The sequence below is a fragment of the Pezoporus wallicus genome, unplaced genomic scaffold, assembly GCF_028554395.1.
Source record: "Pezoporus wallicus isolate ANWC-B61680 ecotype Strahan unplaced genomic scaffold, APGP_CSIRO_Pwel_v1 contig_5690, whole genome shotgun sequence".
In the NCBI taxonomy this organism is placed as follows: domain Eukaryota; kingdom Metazoa; phylum Chordata; class Aves; order Psittaciformes; family Psittacidae; genus Pezoporus; species Pezoporus wallicus.
The window spans coordinates 179,757-199,294 of record NW_026642407.1 but is presented as its reverse complement, the minus strand read 5'-3'; the positions used below and the strand labels follow the sequence as shown (position 1 = coordinate 199,294).

Here is a 19,538-nt window from a genome sequence, read left to right as displayed (position 1 = left end):
TCAATGTTTTTAGTTACTGCTCAGTAATGTTTACTCTAACCAAGGACTTTCTGAGTCTCATGCCCTGCCAGGGAGGAGGGGAAGCCAGGAGGAAGCAGAGACAGGACACCTGACCCAAACTAGCCAAAAGGCTATTCCATACCACGGCACGTCATGCCCAGTATATAAACTGGGGACAGTTACTCAGAAGGGTTAGATCACTGCCAAGGTCAGGTTGGGTATCTGTCAGCGGGTGGTGAGCGGTTGTATTCTCTTCCCTTGTTATTTTGCTTATCATTATTATTATTGGTGGTAGCAGTAGTGGTTTGTGTTATACCTTAGTTACTGGACTGTTCTTATCTCAACGCGTGGGAGTTACATTCTTTCGATTCTCCTCCCCAGCCCTGCAGGAACAGGGGGTGGAAGTGGGGGGAGTGAGTTAACGGCTGCATGGCACTGAATTACTGGTTGGTCTTAAACCACGACAAAGGTTAAAAAAAAATAATCAAAAAACCAAACCCACAAACCCATAGCAACTTCTACTTATGGTTCCATTTTGAGGAATGCTCTTCTCAAATGAAAACAGAAATGAAAACAACCTCTCCTCAATTACTGTTCAGCAAACACCATGTTGCTTTGCCATACAACAAATGGAAGGAGAAAACTGTGAACCACTTACTCATAGTTTACTACTTGCTAGATCTACCTGATGCTAGCTGCTGTATAAACATGCTGAGAGACGCATTCATTACTTCAGGGATTTTATAGTCAAAGGGCAAGAACAAATGATCAATGATAGTTCAAGTACATTAACTGTATTGTTCAAAAGCTGAAATAACCATAGCTAAACATGTATTTGCTTGTGATGCATATGTCTCATGGGAAATTCATCTTACACAGAACTGACATCATGCATTAATAAAAGGTTATAGTTTTGTCTGATTGCTGGGGTTTTTTTTGTGTTTTTTTTTTTAACAAAAGAAATATCAAATTAAAACTGAGACATACATGCGTACATTTCTACCAATTGATAGAAATTAGTTTAGTTCCTCCATTCTACTTTCTCAGTTTTTCTGAGGTCATCAGGCCCAGGACACACTCAGTGATGGAGATCCAAGAATATCTTCTTGCCTACCTCAGCTGGAGTCCACAGAAACAAATGGGCCATCAAGTCTCTCTTCCACTCGTGACATGGGTGAGGGTTTCTCCCAGGTTTCTTTCGGCACTGGAGGGTGATGACAGTTTATATATCATTCACAGCCTCTGATTGCACTCCTGTTGCAACATGAGAGGTACCTGAGGTTAGCAAAGTCAAGGAGGCATGCTACTTGAACATAACAAATAGGGCTCGGTGAAAGTAACACAGCAGACCAGTAAACGTTTGCAAACACCAAATTTTCGTATACTGTCTGCCCTCGTTCACAGGGTGTTACCTATTCAGCATCAGGTTACAAGAGAATGGAAGAAAAAACAGACTAAAAAAACAGATAAATACTATTAAATAAAAACAAAACTGGCAGTCACAGGTTGAACTGCTCAACAAAACATTCCCCAGGTCAAGGAAACTGTTTATCAGTGACAACTTTGCAGCCATTACTGCACATCCTAAATTACTCCATCTTCTTGATGTGCCACAATATGTACAAGACACAAAACTAAGCTGTCAGAATTCAAACATGTCCAAGATTACAGCTTTACAGTATCACAGTATGCTAGAGATTGGAAGGGACCTCGAAAGATCATCTAGTCCAATCCCCCTGCTGGAGCAGGAACACCTAGATAATGTTATACAGGAATGTGTCCAGGCGGGTTTTGAATGTCTCCAGGGAAGGAGACTCCACAACCTCCCTGGGCAGCCTGTTCCAGTGTTCTGTCACCCTCACTGAGAAGAAGTTTCTTCTCAAGTTTAAGTGGAACCTCTTGTGTTCCAGTTTGTACCCATTACCCCTTGTCCTATCATTGTTTGCCACTGAGTAGAGCCTGGCTCCGTCCTCGTGACACTCCCCCTTTATATATTTATAGACACTTATAAGGTCCCCCCTCAGTCTCCTCTTCTCCAAACTATAGAGACCCAGCTCCCTCAGTCTTTCCTCATAAGGGAGATGCTCCACTCCCTTAATCATCTTCGTTGCCCTGCGCTGGACTCTCTCCAGCAGCTCCCTGTCCTTCTTGAACTGAGGGGCCCAGAACTGGACACAGTATTCCAGATGCGGTCTCACCAGGGCAGAGTAGAGGGGAAGGAGGACCTCTCTCGACCTACTAACCACCCCCTTCTAATACACCCCAGGATGCCATTGGCCTTCTTAGCCACAAGGGCACAGTGTTGGCTCATGGTCATCCTGTCGTCCACTAGGACCCCCAGGTCCCTCTCCCCTACACTGCTCTCTAACAGGTCGTTCCCCAACCTATACTGGAACCTGGGGTTGTTCCTGCCCAGATGCAGGACTCTACACTTTCCCTTGTTATATTTCATCAAGTTACTCCCTGCCCAACTCTCCAGCCTGTCCAGGTCTCGCTGGATGGCAGCACAGCCTTCTGGCGTGTCAGCCACTCCTCCCAGCTTAGTGCCATCAGCAAACTTGCTGATAGTACACTCAATTCCCTCATCTAAATCGTTGATGAATATATTAAATAATACTGGTCCCAGTACTGACCCTTGAGGCACTCCACTAATTACAGGCCTCCAACTAGACTCAGCCCCATAGACTACAACTCTCTGGCTTCTCTCCTTCAGCCAGTTCGCAGTCCACCTCACTACCTGATCATCCAGTCCACACTTCCTCAATTTAGCCGTGAGGATGCTGTGGGAGACTGTGTCAAATGCTTTGCTGAAGTCAAGGTAGACCACATCCACCGCTCTGCCATCATCCATCCACCGTGTTATTTCCTCATAAAAGGCTAAGAGATTGGTCAAACATGATTTCCCCCTGGTGAAGCCATGTTGACTGCCCCTCATAACCCTCTTATCCTTGATATGCCTTAAGATGGTACCAAGGATAAGGTGTTCCATCACTTTCCCAGGGATGGAGGTGAGGCTGATCGGTCTATAGTTAGCCGGGTCCTCCTTCTTGCCCTTTTTGAAGACTGGAGTGACATTTGCTTTCCTCCAGTCCTCAGGCACCTCTCCCGTTTCCCAAGACTTGGTAAAGATGATGGAGAGTGGTCTAGCAATGACTTCCGCCAGTTCCCTCAGCACCCGCGGGTGCATCCCATCTGGACCCATGGATTTATGGATGTCCAGATTGCTCAACTGGTCTCTAACCCATTCCTCATCGACTAAGGCAAACCGCTCTGTTGACCTGAATTCATCTAAGGTCTCAGGGGTACAGGGCTCTTCAGGACTGCCTGCAGCAGAGTAGACAGAGACAAAGAAGGCATTCAGTAACTCTGCCATCTCTGTATCTTCTGTCACCAGGGCACCCATCCCGTTCATCAGTGGGCCTACATTGCCTCTGGTGTTAGTTTTGTCTGCCATGTATTTGAAAAAACTCTTTTTGCTGTCCTTGACCCTTCTCACCAGGTTTAATTCTAAGGATGCCTTAGTCCTCCTAGCTGCCTTCCTACATCCTCTAGCAGCAGCCTTACATTCCTCCCAAGTGGCCAGCCCCTCCTTCCATGACCTGTAAACTCTCCTCTTCCACTTGAGCATACCCAGCAATTCCCTATTTAGCCACACAGGTCTCTTGGCCCTCTTCCTTGACTTCCTACGTGTCGGGATGCTCCGATCTTGAGCACGGAAAAAGCAATCCTTGAATGTCAACCAACTATCTTGGGCCCCTTTACCTTCAAGCAGCCTTGCCCATGGGATTTCCCCTAGCAATTGCTTGAAAAGGCCAAAGTTTGCCCTGCTAAAGTCCAGGGTTGCAATTCTACTTGCTATTCTACTAGTCCTACCACACAAGATCCTGAATTCCACCATCTCGTGGTCGCTGCAACCAAGGCAGCCCTCAACCCTTACTGCTTCAACCAGATTCTCCTTGTTAGTGAGGATGAGATCCAGCAGCGCTCCTCTCCTGGTCGGCTCATCCACCATTTGCAGGAGGAAGTTATCCATACACTGGAGGAACCTCCTGGACTGCGGCTGGGTTGCCGAGTGGTCCTTCCGGCAAACATCAGGGAAGTTAAAATCCCCCACGACGACCACAGCCTGTGACTGTGAGGCCGCTCTCAGCTGCCTGTAGAAGGCCTCGTAAACTTCCTCACCCTGATCTGGTGGTCTGTAACAGACACCCACAACAGTATCCCCCCTGCCAGCCTGCCCCTTAATTCTCACCCACAGACTCTCAACTCGCTCGTCATCTGTCCCTGGACAGAACTCGGTGCATTGTAGTTCCTCCCACATATAAAGAGCAACCCCACCACCCTTCCTGGCTGGCCTGTCTTTCCTGAAGAGGACATAGCCCTCCATGACTATATTCCAGTCATGTGAGCTGTCCCACCACGTCTCTGTAATTGCCACCAGATCATAGTCTCCTGACTTAACACAGGTTTCCAACTCCTCCTGCTTATTTCCCATGCTGCGCGCATTGGTGTACAGACATTTCAGGGAGCGAGCTGAGCACACCGATTTCACCCTAGGATTATAGGAGGCCTCCCAGTCTTCATTAATTCTGGAGCGCTGCTCTACTGGGGCAAGCCCAGCAACGACCCCATCCCCCTTCGAATCTAGTTTAAAGCTCTCCAAATGAGCCCTGCTAATTCATACCCCAGCATCCTTTTGCCTCTGGGAAGTGCTGGAAGTGCTATCACATTCTGAGCTAATACTAGCCTAAAAAACCAAATGGGCAGATTTCAAATCTCAGTGTGAAGGGAATCGCTATAGTTGTGCACAACATGTATGTAAGTGAACTTAAAACATTTTATTATTACCTGATCATAAACTGACAACAGCACACTGAGCTCCTCCACCTCCAGAAGTGATGCTTTAGAGTTACTATTATGCTATGTCTTTTAAACTGAAAAATTAAAATAAACCATAATCAGAGGTCTTTGAGGAATAATGGTATTGGTACATATAAATACAAATGCAAAGAATGAAATGTTGCCATTCAAAGCACAAATCAAAAGCATAATTAATATCATAAATTGACTCAGAATATACAAATTGCTCTCACTAAACTATGTCTGTACATTCAAATATAACAATATAAAATGCCCAGCACCATGTTAACTTACACTATTTCCTCCTTTGTCTGGTTTCTAATTAAGACTTGCTGGTGGAAACGAAAAAATGCATCAAATCCGTCACAATCATATAGACAAAACAGAACTATAGCAAGTGCAAAGGATATTTATCATATTAATGATATGTATCAGCTTTTGTCCAAATATCTGATCAGAATAGAAAGCAAAAGGACCTAGCAAGACTGCTGTTGTTCTTAACATCAGAGATGGAGCTCTCTCCAAGAGGGGCCAACTGCCCTGGAAAAATAAGAGAACAAATTGAATGTTATGAACTGCAGAAAATCCTACAATGTAGAAGGGGCAAAAAATAACCACAGCCTTCTAAAATTGTAGTGATTGCATGTTATTTCAGGATTATCTCTAGCTCTTCATGTTATTCTGCATGGCACAATTTACCATGTAAAAGTCAGTATTTTCATTAATGATCAATTTTGTTCATTTGCCATGGTAGACAGTAAAGCAAAACAGAACACACACACACTAAAATAGTAACCATTACCTTTAAACCAATGGGTTTCAAATTCTCATTGCTCAAAATCACGTGAAGGGAATGCTCTCTGTCTTTTCCAAATGTTATACCAACTGGGAGACTGTCAATGGTAATTCCCACTTAAAGGAGAAAGTTTGTTGGTGTTTTTTTATTGTTTTTGTGTTTGTTGTTGGTTTTTTTGTTCATTTTTGTTTAAAAAAAACCACAAACAAAAAAAACTATAACCAAATGGAAATATATTGCATTACATATAAAATCAATTATACAGTTCAGCAACATGAATTCATGTGAATCTAAATCATATTAACTCCGACTGCAATTAAGTTCAAGCACCTTATGCAAAGAACTAGGCATTTCTTGACGTGGAAACACCTGTAGCTGCTGAGCCAGATGCTGGACCTGTAGAAGTTCAGGCAGTTCTGCAGCCACTTTAACCCAAACGGAAAGTTCCTGGAGGACACAGTCAAAGAGTCATCACCCGCAGCTGGCCTTCAACCTCCTGCACCTACGTCCTGTGTTTCCCATGAGAAGGTGTTTCACTCGCATGTTGATCCTGTCTATTCCTTGTTCTATTGAAGCCATTATCAAGATCAATACTTCAGTTAGTTAACTACTGTTATTGATTACACACAGCATGATTAATCTTAATAGGTATACTGTAATTTATCAAGTAAAAAAAAAAAGTACATTCTCCTCTTCATGTACTCACTTCAATAACTAGCTATTTTTCTCAAAGACAGTTATTAATCCTAAACATATAACACATTTTTGCAGCAAAGGTTTCTAAACCCTATGTAGAATAGGTGTTCAATTACCCCCACCCCTCCCTCTCCCCTCAAGGATTTTCTTCTTAACAGCATCATCTCTCAAAATGCTCAGAAAAAAATCATTTTTTTGTTTGCAGGTTTGTTGTTTTTTTTTTCTGTGCCTTAGCTCGCACTGCCCAAATGAAAGAATGAAAAATATAAAGAAATATAAAGGAAGAATAACATAAAAAAATGTGATCTCAGTTTTTCTAACACCAAACTCTTGGCTTTTATTGATGTCAAAACGGCAGACAAACAAACAAACAAAAAATCACCTTTGCAATGCCGTCCCACCCCATACATGTAAAAAAAAGTTGCTGAACTATTTCTCCTTTCAGATAATTAAGAATACTACAACTAAAACACATGCATTGGTATGGATTGATTTTGCTGCCTGAATACTTAAATTATATTAATTTAATTTTTATAACAACTGTAGCAATAATTTAAAGTTCTCCAGACTTAGAAATACACTAGTCTGACAAACTGTAACAAAAGCTCTCCTAATAAGGAGAGGAAGTATTCTTTACTCATCTTTATAATGCCTATTTCTACTATATTTGCACACATATAATATGTTTTATTTATATGAACAAATGATTTGTATGGAACTGGCAAAGACTCCAAGTTTTACATACCTCTCAGGAAACAAAAAGGGCATGAACACAACTTAGTATGCTTTTACACATAGCTGGTGGTCACAAAGAAGTGAAATACTCATAGTTACACTTCTCCTTCAAAATCTGCAGGAATCCTAAATAATTTAGAAAAGTACATGCATTTCAACATGAAAACTGAATGCAGTAAAATATTCAAGTGTTACAGGATAATTATAAATCATGAAACATCAACCAAGCAGTTTCCCTTCAAAACTAATACTGCAAATAACTACTGAAATTATAGGAAGATAAGTTTTATATTTAATTAAAATTAACAAGAGCATAAATGTTATTATATAACACCATAGCAGCTACAACATAATACAAAATTACATAAAACAGGTAGTGATAAACTTTACTGTCACACGCCAGTGTAACAACTAAGGCACTTCTTTCATGCTGAACCAATACATTTCAGAAAAAATTATATGAAGTTGGGTTCTCCATATACAGGTCTTCTCCAGGATCCTCATATGGATTTACACACCTGTTAACTGCTGTGGCATACTAAAGTACAATTACATTATTGTCCACACCTTATATCTGTTGCTTTACTACACTTTATTTGTTTTTCCAACTCAGATCAACTTAGGAGACACTGGATTCCAATTTCAAATCTGCAGATACAGCTGAAGCTTACTCTTTTCCCTGCAGAAACCTTGCAAGTGGCTCATTCAAGCTTAACTAGTCCTATTTAAATTGAATCAAGGACCTTTGAAATAAACAGGAAGATATCACTTCGAAGTTTTCTGTAGCTGAAAGCAGTGATAGTTCCTGTTTGTCCCTGATCAACTCTGTTATAATTGCTAGCAGGAAGTCACATGGCTTTATTAAGAAAGGGAACCTGGAAAGCTGAGTGTACAACTTCTTTGTAAACGGGAAGGAACCTATAAACTTGTTAGTTTGTTGTCATGGAACATTACAGGCTCACAAAAGAAAAGAGGTTGAAAACAAAAAGTCTCATAACAAAACACAGCAAAAACTAAGACCTTCTGATATAGACCCTATAAATATAATTACCTCTATTAAGTGGCATGTCTTCTTCAGCTTGTAAGAAAAACAAAAAGCCTCTTCTGCTTATTTCTGGAGAAAAGGAATGACTTTGGCAAAGATTACTATTGGGATCCAGTGCTGGGTCTCGAAATTGAACATGTAGAGATTTCTATGCAGAAGAATGGAATCCAAACTATCAGTAGAGAAGGAAGGAATTGGTAATCACTAAATATACTAACATCTTCTATTGCTAGTGATTTCCACTGCTAGCAATACTGCTACTGCTATTTCTTTTTTTGCTCGAGTAGAAAAACAACCATGTGATAAACAGATTTGAGTAGTCTACCATGAGAAAAAAGATAAAGAATTATGGTGTTCACTTCAGCATAATTCTGCCTATTGCAGTTGATAAGGAAGCTGAATTCTTTTCTCATGAAAACTTGAAGTAAGATGTCCCAATTCAAGTTCATTTTACAAAACCTTGACAGATCCAGAATGCATATGAACAGTTTACTTATGACAGAACCTTAATATTAACTACTGGTAACTCAGGAATTTCACATGCAATCACACTCAGAAGTTTTACTTCCTTGTAGATAAAAATTTCTTGGTAATCTAGTTGTAGTACAAGAGGGCCTGTGGGAACTCTTCAAGAGTTTTACTGCAGCAAACAGCTCAATCTGATAACATGAAGAATTTGATTGTTACTTTGTTGTAAAGCAGTATTTTTCCCAGTGTTCACTAACAGAATTAAGAGAAGAAAAGTAGTTAAATGGGATGTAGAAATCCGGGGCATCTGATTCAGCAGGAAGGAACAATGGGAACCAGCTGTTCACCAAGAAACCAAATACACGTTAACTAGGTTACTGTAGCTGCTCAAGCCACTCCATTCAGATGTCTTTCCAGTTCCCTTGCCAGTCACAATGATGAGTATGAATACAGTATTTAAAATAAATTGCTCCAAGTTTTCACTTCAATCTTGTCTCATGTAACCAGAATAAATCCTTCTTAATGCTCATACAAAAATACTTATTGGGACAGATTTCCATTGTTTCTGTACCTGTACATTTGGCATCTCAAGAACCAACTCAAGTTAACAAGCTTCATGTATTAACGAGAAAGCTGGAAATAAAGGAAGACACAATCATGTTACAATAAAGTGAAGAAGTAATATCTGGATAAAATATGTCTGCATGGAATCAGCTGTCAATCAGAATGACAAATTCTGCATGGTTTCAAATTGAAGAATTTTAATGGACTCTTGAAACTTAGATACAGAAATACAGTTGCAGACAGGGTTTAGTTCCAAATGTCCCCTATTTCCAGGTACTAATATCTAGGTTTGTAAGGCTGTAATTGAGAAAGTGAAGTTTGCTTACAGCTTTTTTTTTAGTTTCATTTTTATGAGGATAAAATTTTCCTAAAGTTCTTTAATCTTCATCTTTTTATTTTCAAGCTATATTTTACTTTAGGTAAATGTCTTTCTTTTGTTTTTTCCTAGTAGTATATTAAAAAAAAAAAGTAGGAAAAATAATTTGTGAACACATAACCATTGTTTCTCTTGACTATGCTTACAAATCAGGTGATAAGTCTGGAGTTTGTACACACGCAAATGGAGAACTTCAGAGCATGAGATCCTTTCCTCTCACATATGCCACAATTAGCTGTCGGTTTCACCATGGACATTTTCCATGTGCACTTTGAGGTAGTCATTTCTAGTAAATTTCTTGTGGCAAAGCTGGCATTCTGCCATCGGTCGATTGGGGTTGTGAGTCAGCTTGTGTCGGATCAGCATCTTCTTCAGGCTGAAGGACAAATCACAAACCTAAGGCAGTGAAGACAAGACAAAGAAAAAAGAAGCCTTAAAATTTCAAGCATGTATAGAACCCTTTATGTGCTATCACTGAGGCCACAGCCAGATGTAACTGCAATACTTAATAAATGAGCTGGTCTTTGGAAGAATAACTGCTTCAGAAAGCACCTTACTCTGTCTGGTATATTTCAATGTCATACAGTAACCGTGGTACCACAGGCATGGGGGCTGGTAAAGGAAAAAGATCTAGTCTTCAAAATATCAACACACTGGGGTGTCCCAGTTATATTTTATTGTGTGTGGGTTTGGTTCACGGTTGTGGGTTTTTTTAAATATTATTATATCTGGGATGCAGTAATTCAACCTCATATGAAGTATTTCCTTCCTGACTTCCAGAATGACATCTGTGTGTTCCTAAAAAATCAGTTCAACTTGCTCAGCTACAAGGAGGGAGGAGTGAGAAAAAAAGAAGCTCTGAAGACTTCAAGAAAGATTAATAATTATTATAGAGGACACTGCCATACTAAAAACATCACTTTAAAAAAAATTCTTGTGCTGAAGTCAAAATGAAAGGTTAAGAACAAGTCCAGCCACGAGAAGTTAGAATGAACAGTTAAGGATCTGTAGGGAAGACACTAAATCAACTGAAAGCATGCAGTTACATTGTCACATTCACCTTCCATCCAGGTACATACAGTATGCATGTATTTTCTAGGGGATGGGGAGGAGAAAGGAAGCATGCTCGCAATTCCTGATTTGGCAAATGAAATAGGAAAGAATCACATAATTAAATAAGAATGAACACCCATTGGCCTGCAATCCTCAAATTCCAGGTGCATTCCAGGCAAAATGTCTTCCACAGAGAAGAAACCCAGCACAATCTCTCCTTATGAAAATAAAGTTTTAAATTCATATTGGTACCAACCTAGTAATGAAAATGCTGAATTATTACTGATTCCTTTTGAAATAGTGCTGACTAACCAAGTAGATAATGTTGGCCTACAGTATATGTATTTTATGCCAATTAAGGCAAAAGAAACCAATAACCATAAAAAAGAGGCAAATTTTGTATCCAAAATAATTTTTCCCCAAACAAGAACACTGCATGTCCGGTTGCAATCAAATAGTTTTGGATTTATCACACAATCAAGTACTTTTATATAGCAAATGTAACTCTCCAACCTCTTTCAGACCCAAGCAACAGTCACCCTTTTGTTATGTGACAAGGAATACCACCTACAGCATCCACTGGTGAGGTCTTAGTACTGCTTTTGCCAAATATCATTTTCTGTTCCTCTTCCACACAGCATAAAAAGTGAACTCATAATGTTTATCTAATTGTAACAACATGCTTGCTCACAAGACTCAACGTGTTAGAAGTATCATATACTTGTAAACACCAACATGTTTCTTGGAAGCCAGGAAGCCAATCAAGGATATACACGCATACAAGGTACATACGTGATCTCTGTATCTTACATGCCTCTCTTAATTTTTAAAGTAAACAGCTTCTAACAGAGTCCTAAACTACGTTTTTTTCATTTATAATGCTCATATAACTAGTATAATGTGTCCTGATGTTCCTTCAGGGCTCCAGCATGTTCTACTACCTAACTTCTTCAAAAAGAACACGGAAAGCACAGGATCATATGATATAATACACCCTGTGCTGTGCTTATGCACAAAAGTTTTGGTTTGTGGTTTTTTTTTAAGAGTCTGCTTCAGATTTCAAGTTTATAAGTAAGACTGACATTTTAGAGATTTACAACCATACCTGCTAATGTGCACCTGAAATCTAATCAATCTCTTCAAAATGATCAAAGTTTTGATCAAGTAGGGAGGATCGAAGAGACTGACATTTGAAAGTAAGTGTAGGGCCAACTAAAGGCAGAGTGGAGGGAAACACTGTACCGGAAAGAAACCAGGACAGGCAGTACCCTGACCTTTCTGCCCTCAAAGAATAATCTGTGGTCTCTGAGGCAACTGAAGTTCAGTTGGCCTTCCAGTAAAAAACAGGCTGGTCTTCAGAGGACAGAAATCTAATTTATTAGGGGAAAAAAAAATATTTCTATTTCCATACTTCAGTTATTTTCACTTTGTGATAAATATTAGAGTTTTCACCTTAAAATAGGAATATTCAATTTGTACTAAAGGATTTTTAGTAGGTCTGGGCATTGTCTTACAGACTTGCCAATTACCTTAATGAGTAAGGCTATGCCAGTAATATTGCTACTCCCTTAAAACATCCAATGGGAACAGGGAAAAAAAAAAAAACACAGCCTGTTTTTCACCTTTAAAGGATTTTTAGTAGGTCTGGGCATTGTCTTACAGACTTGCCAATTACCTTAATGAGAAAACAGGGAAAAAAAAAAATCCAGAAAATAGTAACAAAAATTATTATGAACATGGGAAAACGTCATGGAAAGCGCTGGAAAGAGAAAAAACTTCACAGGAGTTGACTAAGAAGGTACATGGCACATGTACAGAGAACAATGAATGGAATAGCTATTAACCGCTTCTGTTAAGGAAAGAACTAAAAGGTACTGAAATTCCATTATAGTAACCCGACATACACTCTCCTCCCCAAAATCCACAGTTAAGAATTTGCGGAAGTTGTGCGATAAATTACCACTCAAGTCATAACAAAAATAATGAGCACACCTACAGCTATCTGTAGCAGGACAAAAAAATTGTAGGTGAGAATATCTGAGTGTAAAAAGTATTGGAAAGCTAAATGTCCCCCATAGGTACATTTTTCTGTAACTGCCCACTACTGGTTTTCCTGTAACTTCTGCTGAAACATCTGGTAACATGCAATGTGAGAGCTCTGGAGGAATGGTCTGTTCTGCGTAACATTTTCTATGACCCCAGAACCTGTGTAACTGGAGTACACATGAAATAAGGGCTAACTATTGAAAACAAAACTTTCAACACTCTCCAAGTGTGTATTAAGCAGCACACCATGATAGTCACCTGGACAACTGAAAAGCACCAGTTCTATATCCTAACCTGATACCCTCCAAATCCTTGAGCAACAACTTACCTTCTGGCTTTTGCTAATTCTCAACATTTTTTTCCAAAAGTCTCTGCACACTCAGCCTCCCCACCTACCTTCCAAAAAGTTGTGAGATATGTTGTATACACAATGGGATATGCTGAACGAAAGGGACTTGACAGTGATCTATGAACTGTAATATAATATGCTGCATTTCAGTAAACATATACAACATCCATGCTTTCTTCAATGCACAATTAAGAAAAAAAAAGAACACATGTTGAAAATATCAGACCAGATTCCAGTAAATAGAAACTGGAAATTCTGAATTCATATTTGTGTCATCCAACATCAGAAGCATTCAGATTACATGTAATGAATTAAGTACCTTTTCCTGTAAAAGCTAATCCCCAAATATTAATCTGTCATAAAACATGTACGGGAACCTAACCTGCATGAATTTGTAACTTGCAACATCCAAATTGCATTAATGGTGAAAATAACTCTTAAGGGATCCAAAACCATAAAATAACAGGGTGTACAAAGCTTCTGGCAAGTGGGGAAGGTACATAAAATTTCCTGAATGGTCTTTTCATTAGTTAGACAATCAAAGACTCTACGAAGTGTAACGTTATACCACAGCCAATAGCTGCAAGGCTATAATCTCACTGTAAGTAAGTCCTGGTGCTGTGTTGAAGTCAAGAAGACAAAGGGTCAGACTCACATCACACTGAAATGGCTTCTCTCCGGTGTGGGTTCTCATGTGCTCATCTAGGCCACGCTTCTGACTGAAAGCCTTATTACACTCTGAACACTGGTACGGCTTTTCCTGTATGAAATGACAACAGTGAGTGAAAATGAGTGAAAGTGAGTAAACGCAGAGCCCAAGTCATTAAAGGAGTGAAATTCCATCCTAGATGGTGCAAGTTTTATGTTCTCTCTAAGGGATTACAGTCAGTGAAAACAACAGAAAAACTACTTTCAAATGATGAAGGTAAAGCTGGGAAAGCCGTGGCCTGACAGTTTCCACTTTAACACCCACTTAAGAATTAATTATCTGTTCTAGTCTTTCAAAACCAGCCATTTTGGGAATCTGTTTTTTGTAATGTGAAAGGTACAGACACATGAAATTCCGAGGTACTTTCCTTTCTCTTCCACAAAAGCTTAAAGCATAAAGACAAGTAAGATAACTATAAAAACCTCAGGTTTGTCAGTGTGTTTCCAAACAGGGGAAGAGGTGAGGAGAGGAAGAAGGGATACAAGGAAACCATGTGGTAGAGAAAAAAATTTATTTGAAAAGTGGTGACAGAAGGTTGATCACATATTCATTGGAGGTTCTCAAAAGAAGAGCAGATGGCAACCAAGCCATCTGTATTTTTATTAGAACTATTGGTTAGCAGCTACTGTAATACATGATGTTATAAAAGTTGCAAGCTTAGTAGCCTCAAATAGATGTATGTACGGAAAACCATTTCTATAAAGCTTTTCTTCTGTAAAGTTCTTCCTTAATATAGAAAATTACATAAGGTATAATGCCTCATTTATTCCACTAAAGTGATAAAAGAACTGTATGGAAAACAGTATTTAAATGAATCAGTTAAATGTAAAAGTTATTATTATGGCACTGCACATTGCCTCATTAAAATGTTGATGCTCTAGAGGCACCTTTATTTTTGAATCAATCACACTTCTTTCATTCTTTTTTTTTTACTGTGGCCTCTAATTCTGTATTGCTTAAGTTCTAAAGATGGGTATTTTAGGCAATGATGTAATTCTTCAGTAAAATTTTGAATTTTACTAAATTCAGTTGAAACCAAGACTGAAAATCAATAAGCAACAAAAATGCCAAGTCTATGAATTAACAAGTAATAGGCAGCAATCTTAATGGTCCTTTGGGAGATAACGCGGAATCCAAGGATAAGTGAGAAAGAACAACTCAGCTTAGGTGTTGAAGCTACAAAGTGAAAAAATTCTCTGGTTATTAATTACTGTTCTCAGCTTGTAGGGGAAAATCAGGTCTCCATATCTTGCCGAATCCTGCCAGGTACTCTATAGCATAAACTGTACACATAATACAATGGACTACAAACCACTGTTGTTCTGGGTAAGTCCCAGGCTCTCTCTTTAGTAGGGTAGGTTTTTGCAGATCTAGAGATCGCGGTGCAGGTGAACACTGGGTTTTTCATTACGGAGTACCCTCCCATTAGGTTTCCTAGAAAAGGCAGCGTCACAGACATAAACTTCTCATCTTCTAGTAGCAGGAGTCCTCGAGCTCACTGAAACCACGTCCTAAGTAGCGTACACAGGAAAAAGCATTTCTCCAGCAGTTTCAATTTCAGACATGAGTAAATCATGAGACAAATTAAGTACATTTCAGCATGATGCAAGACGAATTTTTATACTGACAGAGGCTGAGTATACGGTGCCCAGCTGCATATAATCAAACTGGCCTAAAGGGAAGCCGCTAATGAGCTTTTCTGTGCAAGATTCTCCCTACACATCCTTATCATCTTTGCGGTTTTTTCATCATTATCTTTTTGTAATTTCCATGATTCTTCAGTATGGAGTAAAACATAACAAATTACCTAAAGGATATCTGAGCTGATCTTAAAAAATCATCACCTAGACCAAAAAATTCATCTCAGGGAATTCTGCTAGACTGACTAAAGACATCATGGAGCAGGCTTGTAATTTTTAAGGAAATGTATGAATATGCAATAATGATAGGTAAATATGTACAGCGGGTTTCTGCAACACCCCCCTTAATTGATTTTGCATTGTGGTTAACATAAACTGCATTTTCTGTGAGTTCTTTGAAAACAGCCTTTCTCTGTGTACGTTGCTCCACAGAAAGCTCAAAGTACATGATGTGTGCATCTTCAACACCTATGAAAACGTTCATTATTGCAAACTGTACCAGGTGTACTTGCTCCTTTTTATCATCTTGTTCTTCAGGTATTATTATGATTGATTATGATTACGTTACTGATTTCAGAGTGAAATGGACTTCAGGATTCCACTTTGGAGGAACAGCCATTCTAAACTCTCTAAAGCTGAAATCACAAACCTGGGCTGTAATATCTTCCCCACAGTTATGTTTGCCTGTTTTTATTATTCCCTATGGCCAAAAAGGGTGTATTTAACCATCTCCTTGGCATTTGTATTCAAATTCACATATGTTGTGCCGGAAACACATCTAAACCTGTCTTTGATCTAATTTTATATTCCTTACATCTGTATATTCCAGTGACTTCAGCAGACACAATTCTGATTCACATTAGCTGCCTCTCCCCTAAGCTAAGCTACCCTTCATCTGTGTCCATTTCAGTAAAATCAGTAGTGTTGTCCAGAGCAAAACCTGGCCTTACCTCTCTCTCCAGAGAAAGACTTATTTGCCAGTTTTGAAGAAGACATCATTCTCAGAGACTAATTTCTTCGAAACAAAATATTCTGTGTTTTTCCTTTCCCCTCTCTCGCTTCTTCCCCTCATAACAAATTTCCATTGCACAATACTTGGAGAAGGCAACATTTGTAAATGGGAAAGATGATGTTGGCTTGGCATAAGCATCACTGCTCTAAATGCGAACAGAAAATAAACCCCAAATAGATAAAACCCACAGCAGTAAGTCTGACAGAAAGTTAATGCCACCACAGAAGGACAACAGGGACCAGTGATAAGGTTAGAAGAAAGCTGGACAAATTTAAAAAATCTAGCAAAGGGAAAAACCTGCTAAGTGTCAACAATTAGGTCACTGGGAAAACCATTTAAGTTTGACCTCAAAGGAGTTAGCAACTGCTAGTACTATAAATCTACCTTCTGTTCAAAAAGCATCTGCAAGGCCACGACTATGGTGGCAGCAAAGCCAAAGGATGACATGTTTTCTTTTATTGATGACATAAATGAGGAAGGGAGCAGAAAGAGTGAGGAAGGCAGGATGTAGCTGATACTGCAGTGATTTAATATTACATTTTAAAGTATATCAGATATAAATAACAAATATGTAGATCAGGATTTTTAACATTCCTGCTTCTTAAAAAAAAAGCCAAGGAGAACCCAAATGGGACTTAGTATTCTGCAAGGTGCTTTGCCATAAGGTTGGTACACTAACTTAGAAGCTCCCATCTCCGACGATTTTCACTTCACTGGGTTAAAACTGAGAGAAATTCAACATTTTAACAAATATGACAAATAAAACAGCGTCTGGAATACACGGCGTCTGCAATACATCTGTTTGTGGATAGCTGAATCATAAATGACTACCTTGAATTCTATGCATATTGTGCTTTGCATTAGGAAGACATCAGAACACAACATATTCTCAAGGCCATTTGACAGCACCTTTAACAAATTGATAGAACGCGTACAGAGTATCCTGCAATCACAGCAGATGGAAATACTTAAATCCAGAATATCTGAACTGCTAACTGTTGCTGTAGTTGACGATATCTCACTTAAGAAAATATAAACGCATTATGTATATTAGCTTAGCACTACTGCATGTGTTTTTTTCTGCATACCTGGTAAAATTGATTACACAGGTAAAACATGAATTACTTTGGTAGGAGTATCTCCAAATAACCTTTTAATTCTGAATTTAGAACTATTACGTAAGCTGAACAGCAAGAGCAAGAAAAACATTAGCTACTACTATAATCAAATAAATCACTGCTCAAGATTCAAATAAATGCGAGTTAATAACAGTTGTAGTAACCCTTTCCAAGGTGGCAGGAGCAAATTAAAACTGGGCTGAAGCTACACTCAAGAGAACTTATTCTTTACTATTTTTTCTTTAGATTAATTATTGATTTCCTACAGTGATTGCAGACTTAAACTACTCAGAAAGTCAATTTCTTGACTGCACAAATGTTAATCAATAAACCTTTTTAACACTTGGGCACTTGGGTTTTAACTGACATACAAAGTACAGTTAAAATCACACAGCTGTGATTGAAACTCTCTTAAGATCATTTTTTTTATCCTACTGAATTCAGCAGATTTAATTCTGATATACTTGAGAATTTCACATATTGCACATTTGTACTTTTAGATCATGTTCATACATCTAAGCACACATCTAATTAGAACTGCTAGCATCTTGGGGTAAGACATACTGATCATGTTACGTTTCACATGACCATCAACTTGCTGTATCTGCATTTTCTATATGCTGAAAACAGAACATTAAAAGAAGTTCAGAAAAACATGGAAAAGTACATTGAATCATATATTAGTTGTAAACATATACACTTGTGATAGAAGTGTGAAAATTGCCAGGCATGAGGTGATGACACAGGAGAGAAAAGATAAATAAATTTATTTTTTTTTTTTTTTCCTCTGGAGACATACATTGATCTGTTTAACAAGACAAATCTGGAGACAAACATGATACATTTGGGGAAAAAAAATAAAATAGTAAGGCCCAGTACATACATGAAGATACCTGGTAAAACCTGAATAAGCCTGAAAAGGTCTCAACCTAAACTCCTTGGAAAACAGTAGGTATGGAACTTTTCTTGGGTGAGATTTATTCTCACAACAGGAAACACAGAGCTCAAGAAAAATACCAGCCTGTATTTTTGATAGCAAAATATTTTAAAATACATAGCTCATCCTTTAGCTTAATTTTCTTTCTTCTTGTTTTTAATTTCTTTCATTATTCTAAAACAAAGAGCTTTTCTTTGCTCCCAAAGAGAAAGCCTTACAATGCCTCGTACATGAGATGCAGGTACAATAACATCTGTTTTCAAACCTTACGTGGGCAATTTGAAAATATCTGTATTACTCTTAACGAGTATCATCACATGTATTTGCATTATCGCTTGAACACAGGGTAAGAACAAAAATCCTTTTGAAAAAAATCTGCAAGAATGGAAAAATGTGGCCCAGAATGAACAAACATGACAAGCCAGACAACATTAAAATACACTAGTCAGGCTTGCTGCTACCAAGAGCTAACTGCTCCAATAGAGCCCTGGAAATCATATAGCTTTGCCAGCTGAAAACGCAGAAAAGACAGTGGTGCTCCCCACTTACAGTCCAGGATGACAGTGACAAATACACACTTCAGGAAGTGTTATCTAAAGGGCACCTTAGGCACTGAGGCAATGATGCCGAGTTTACATGTATTTTATATAAACCCTTTGCTTTGTGTGTTTTAAACCTTTTCCTAGTATCAGTAAAGGTTTGTTTCAATTATTACTAATTATTAATGCTGATGTGCCCCTCAAACCACACTCAGGAGCTCTCTAGCCAGTTGCACATGACAGGGATCATCCTCTCCCAAAACTCCGCCTGAATGTGAACTGAAAGAAGGTTCAAGGCTCCAACAGCCTGAAAAGCATGACCTCAGGAGCCTGTAAAAGAGTCCACTCAAAGCAGCCTAAAACAGGGCTCATGATGCACAGCCATATGCAACCTGCAATCTAACTTGTAGTCACTCGCTAACAGCAAAGTTCTACCAAAAGTTAAACAAACAGTGACAAATGAGTAACAGAAGTCCTACAGAATAGGACGAATCTTTCTGCTTGGTCTAGAAACCCCCCACAGCCAGCACCAGAAAATGCTGAGGGCCAGACCAAGTGAGCAATTCTTTACAAGAAAACCTGTTAGATAGCAGCT

The 19,538-nt window shown here is 38.9% G+C and overlaps 1 protein-coding gene across 5 annotated transcripts in view; it reads right to left on the bottom strand.

Moving 5' to 3' along the window:
• Positions 1-9,642: 9,642 nt before the first annotated feature.
• PRDM5 (PR/SET domain 5) overlaps positions 9,643-19,538 on the bottom strand; it is a 93,020-nt gene continuing 83,124 nt past the window's right edge. For 2 of the 5 annotated variants that reach the window (XM_057429905.1, XM_057429906.1), the window contains exons 15-16: positions 13,644-13,748; positions 9,643-9,936 (exon numbers count right to left, since the gene is read on the bottom strand). In XM_057429905.1, coding sequence (XP_057285888.1) covers positions 9,772-9,936; positions 13,644-13,748 — 270 coding nt within the window. In that variant the 3' untranslated portion in view covers positions 9,643-9,771. Of the gene's footprint in view, positions 9,937-13,643; positions 13,749-19,538 lie in introns of those variants that run through there. The other 3 variants (XR_008974999.1, XM_057429907.1, XR_008975000.1) reach the window with 3 other exon arrangements.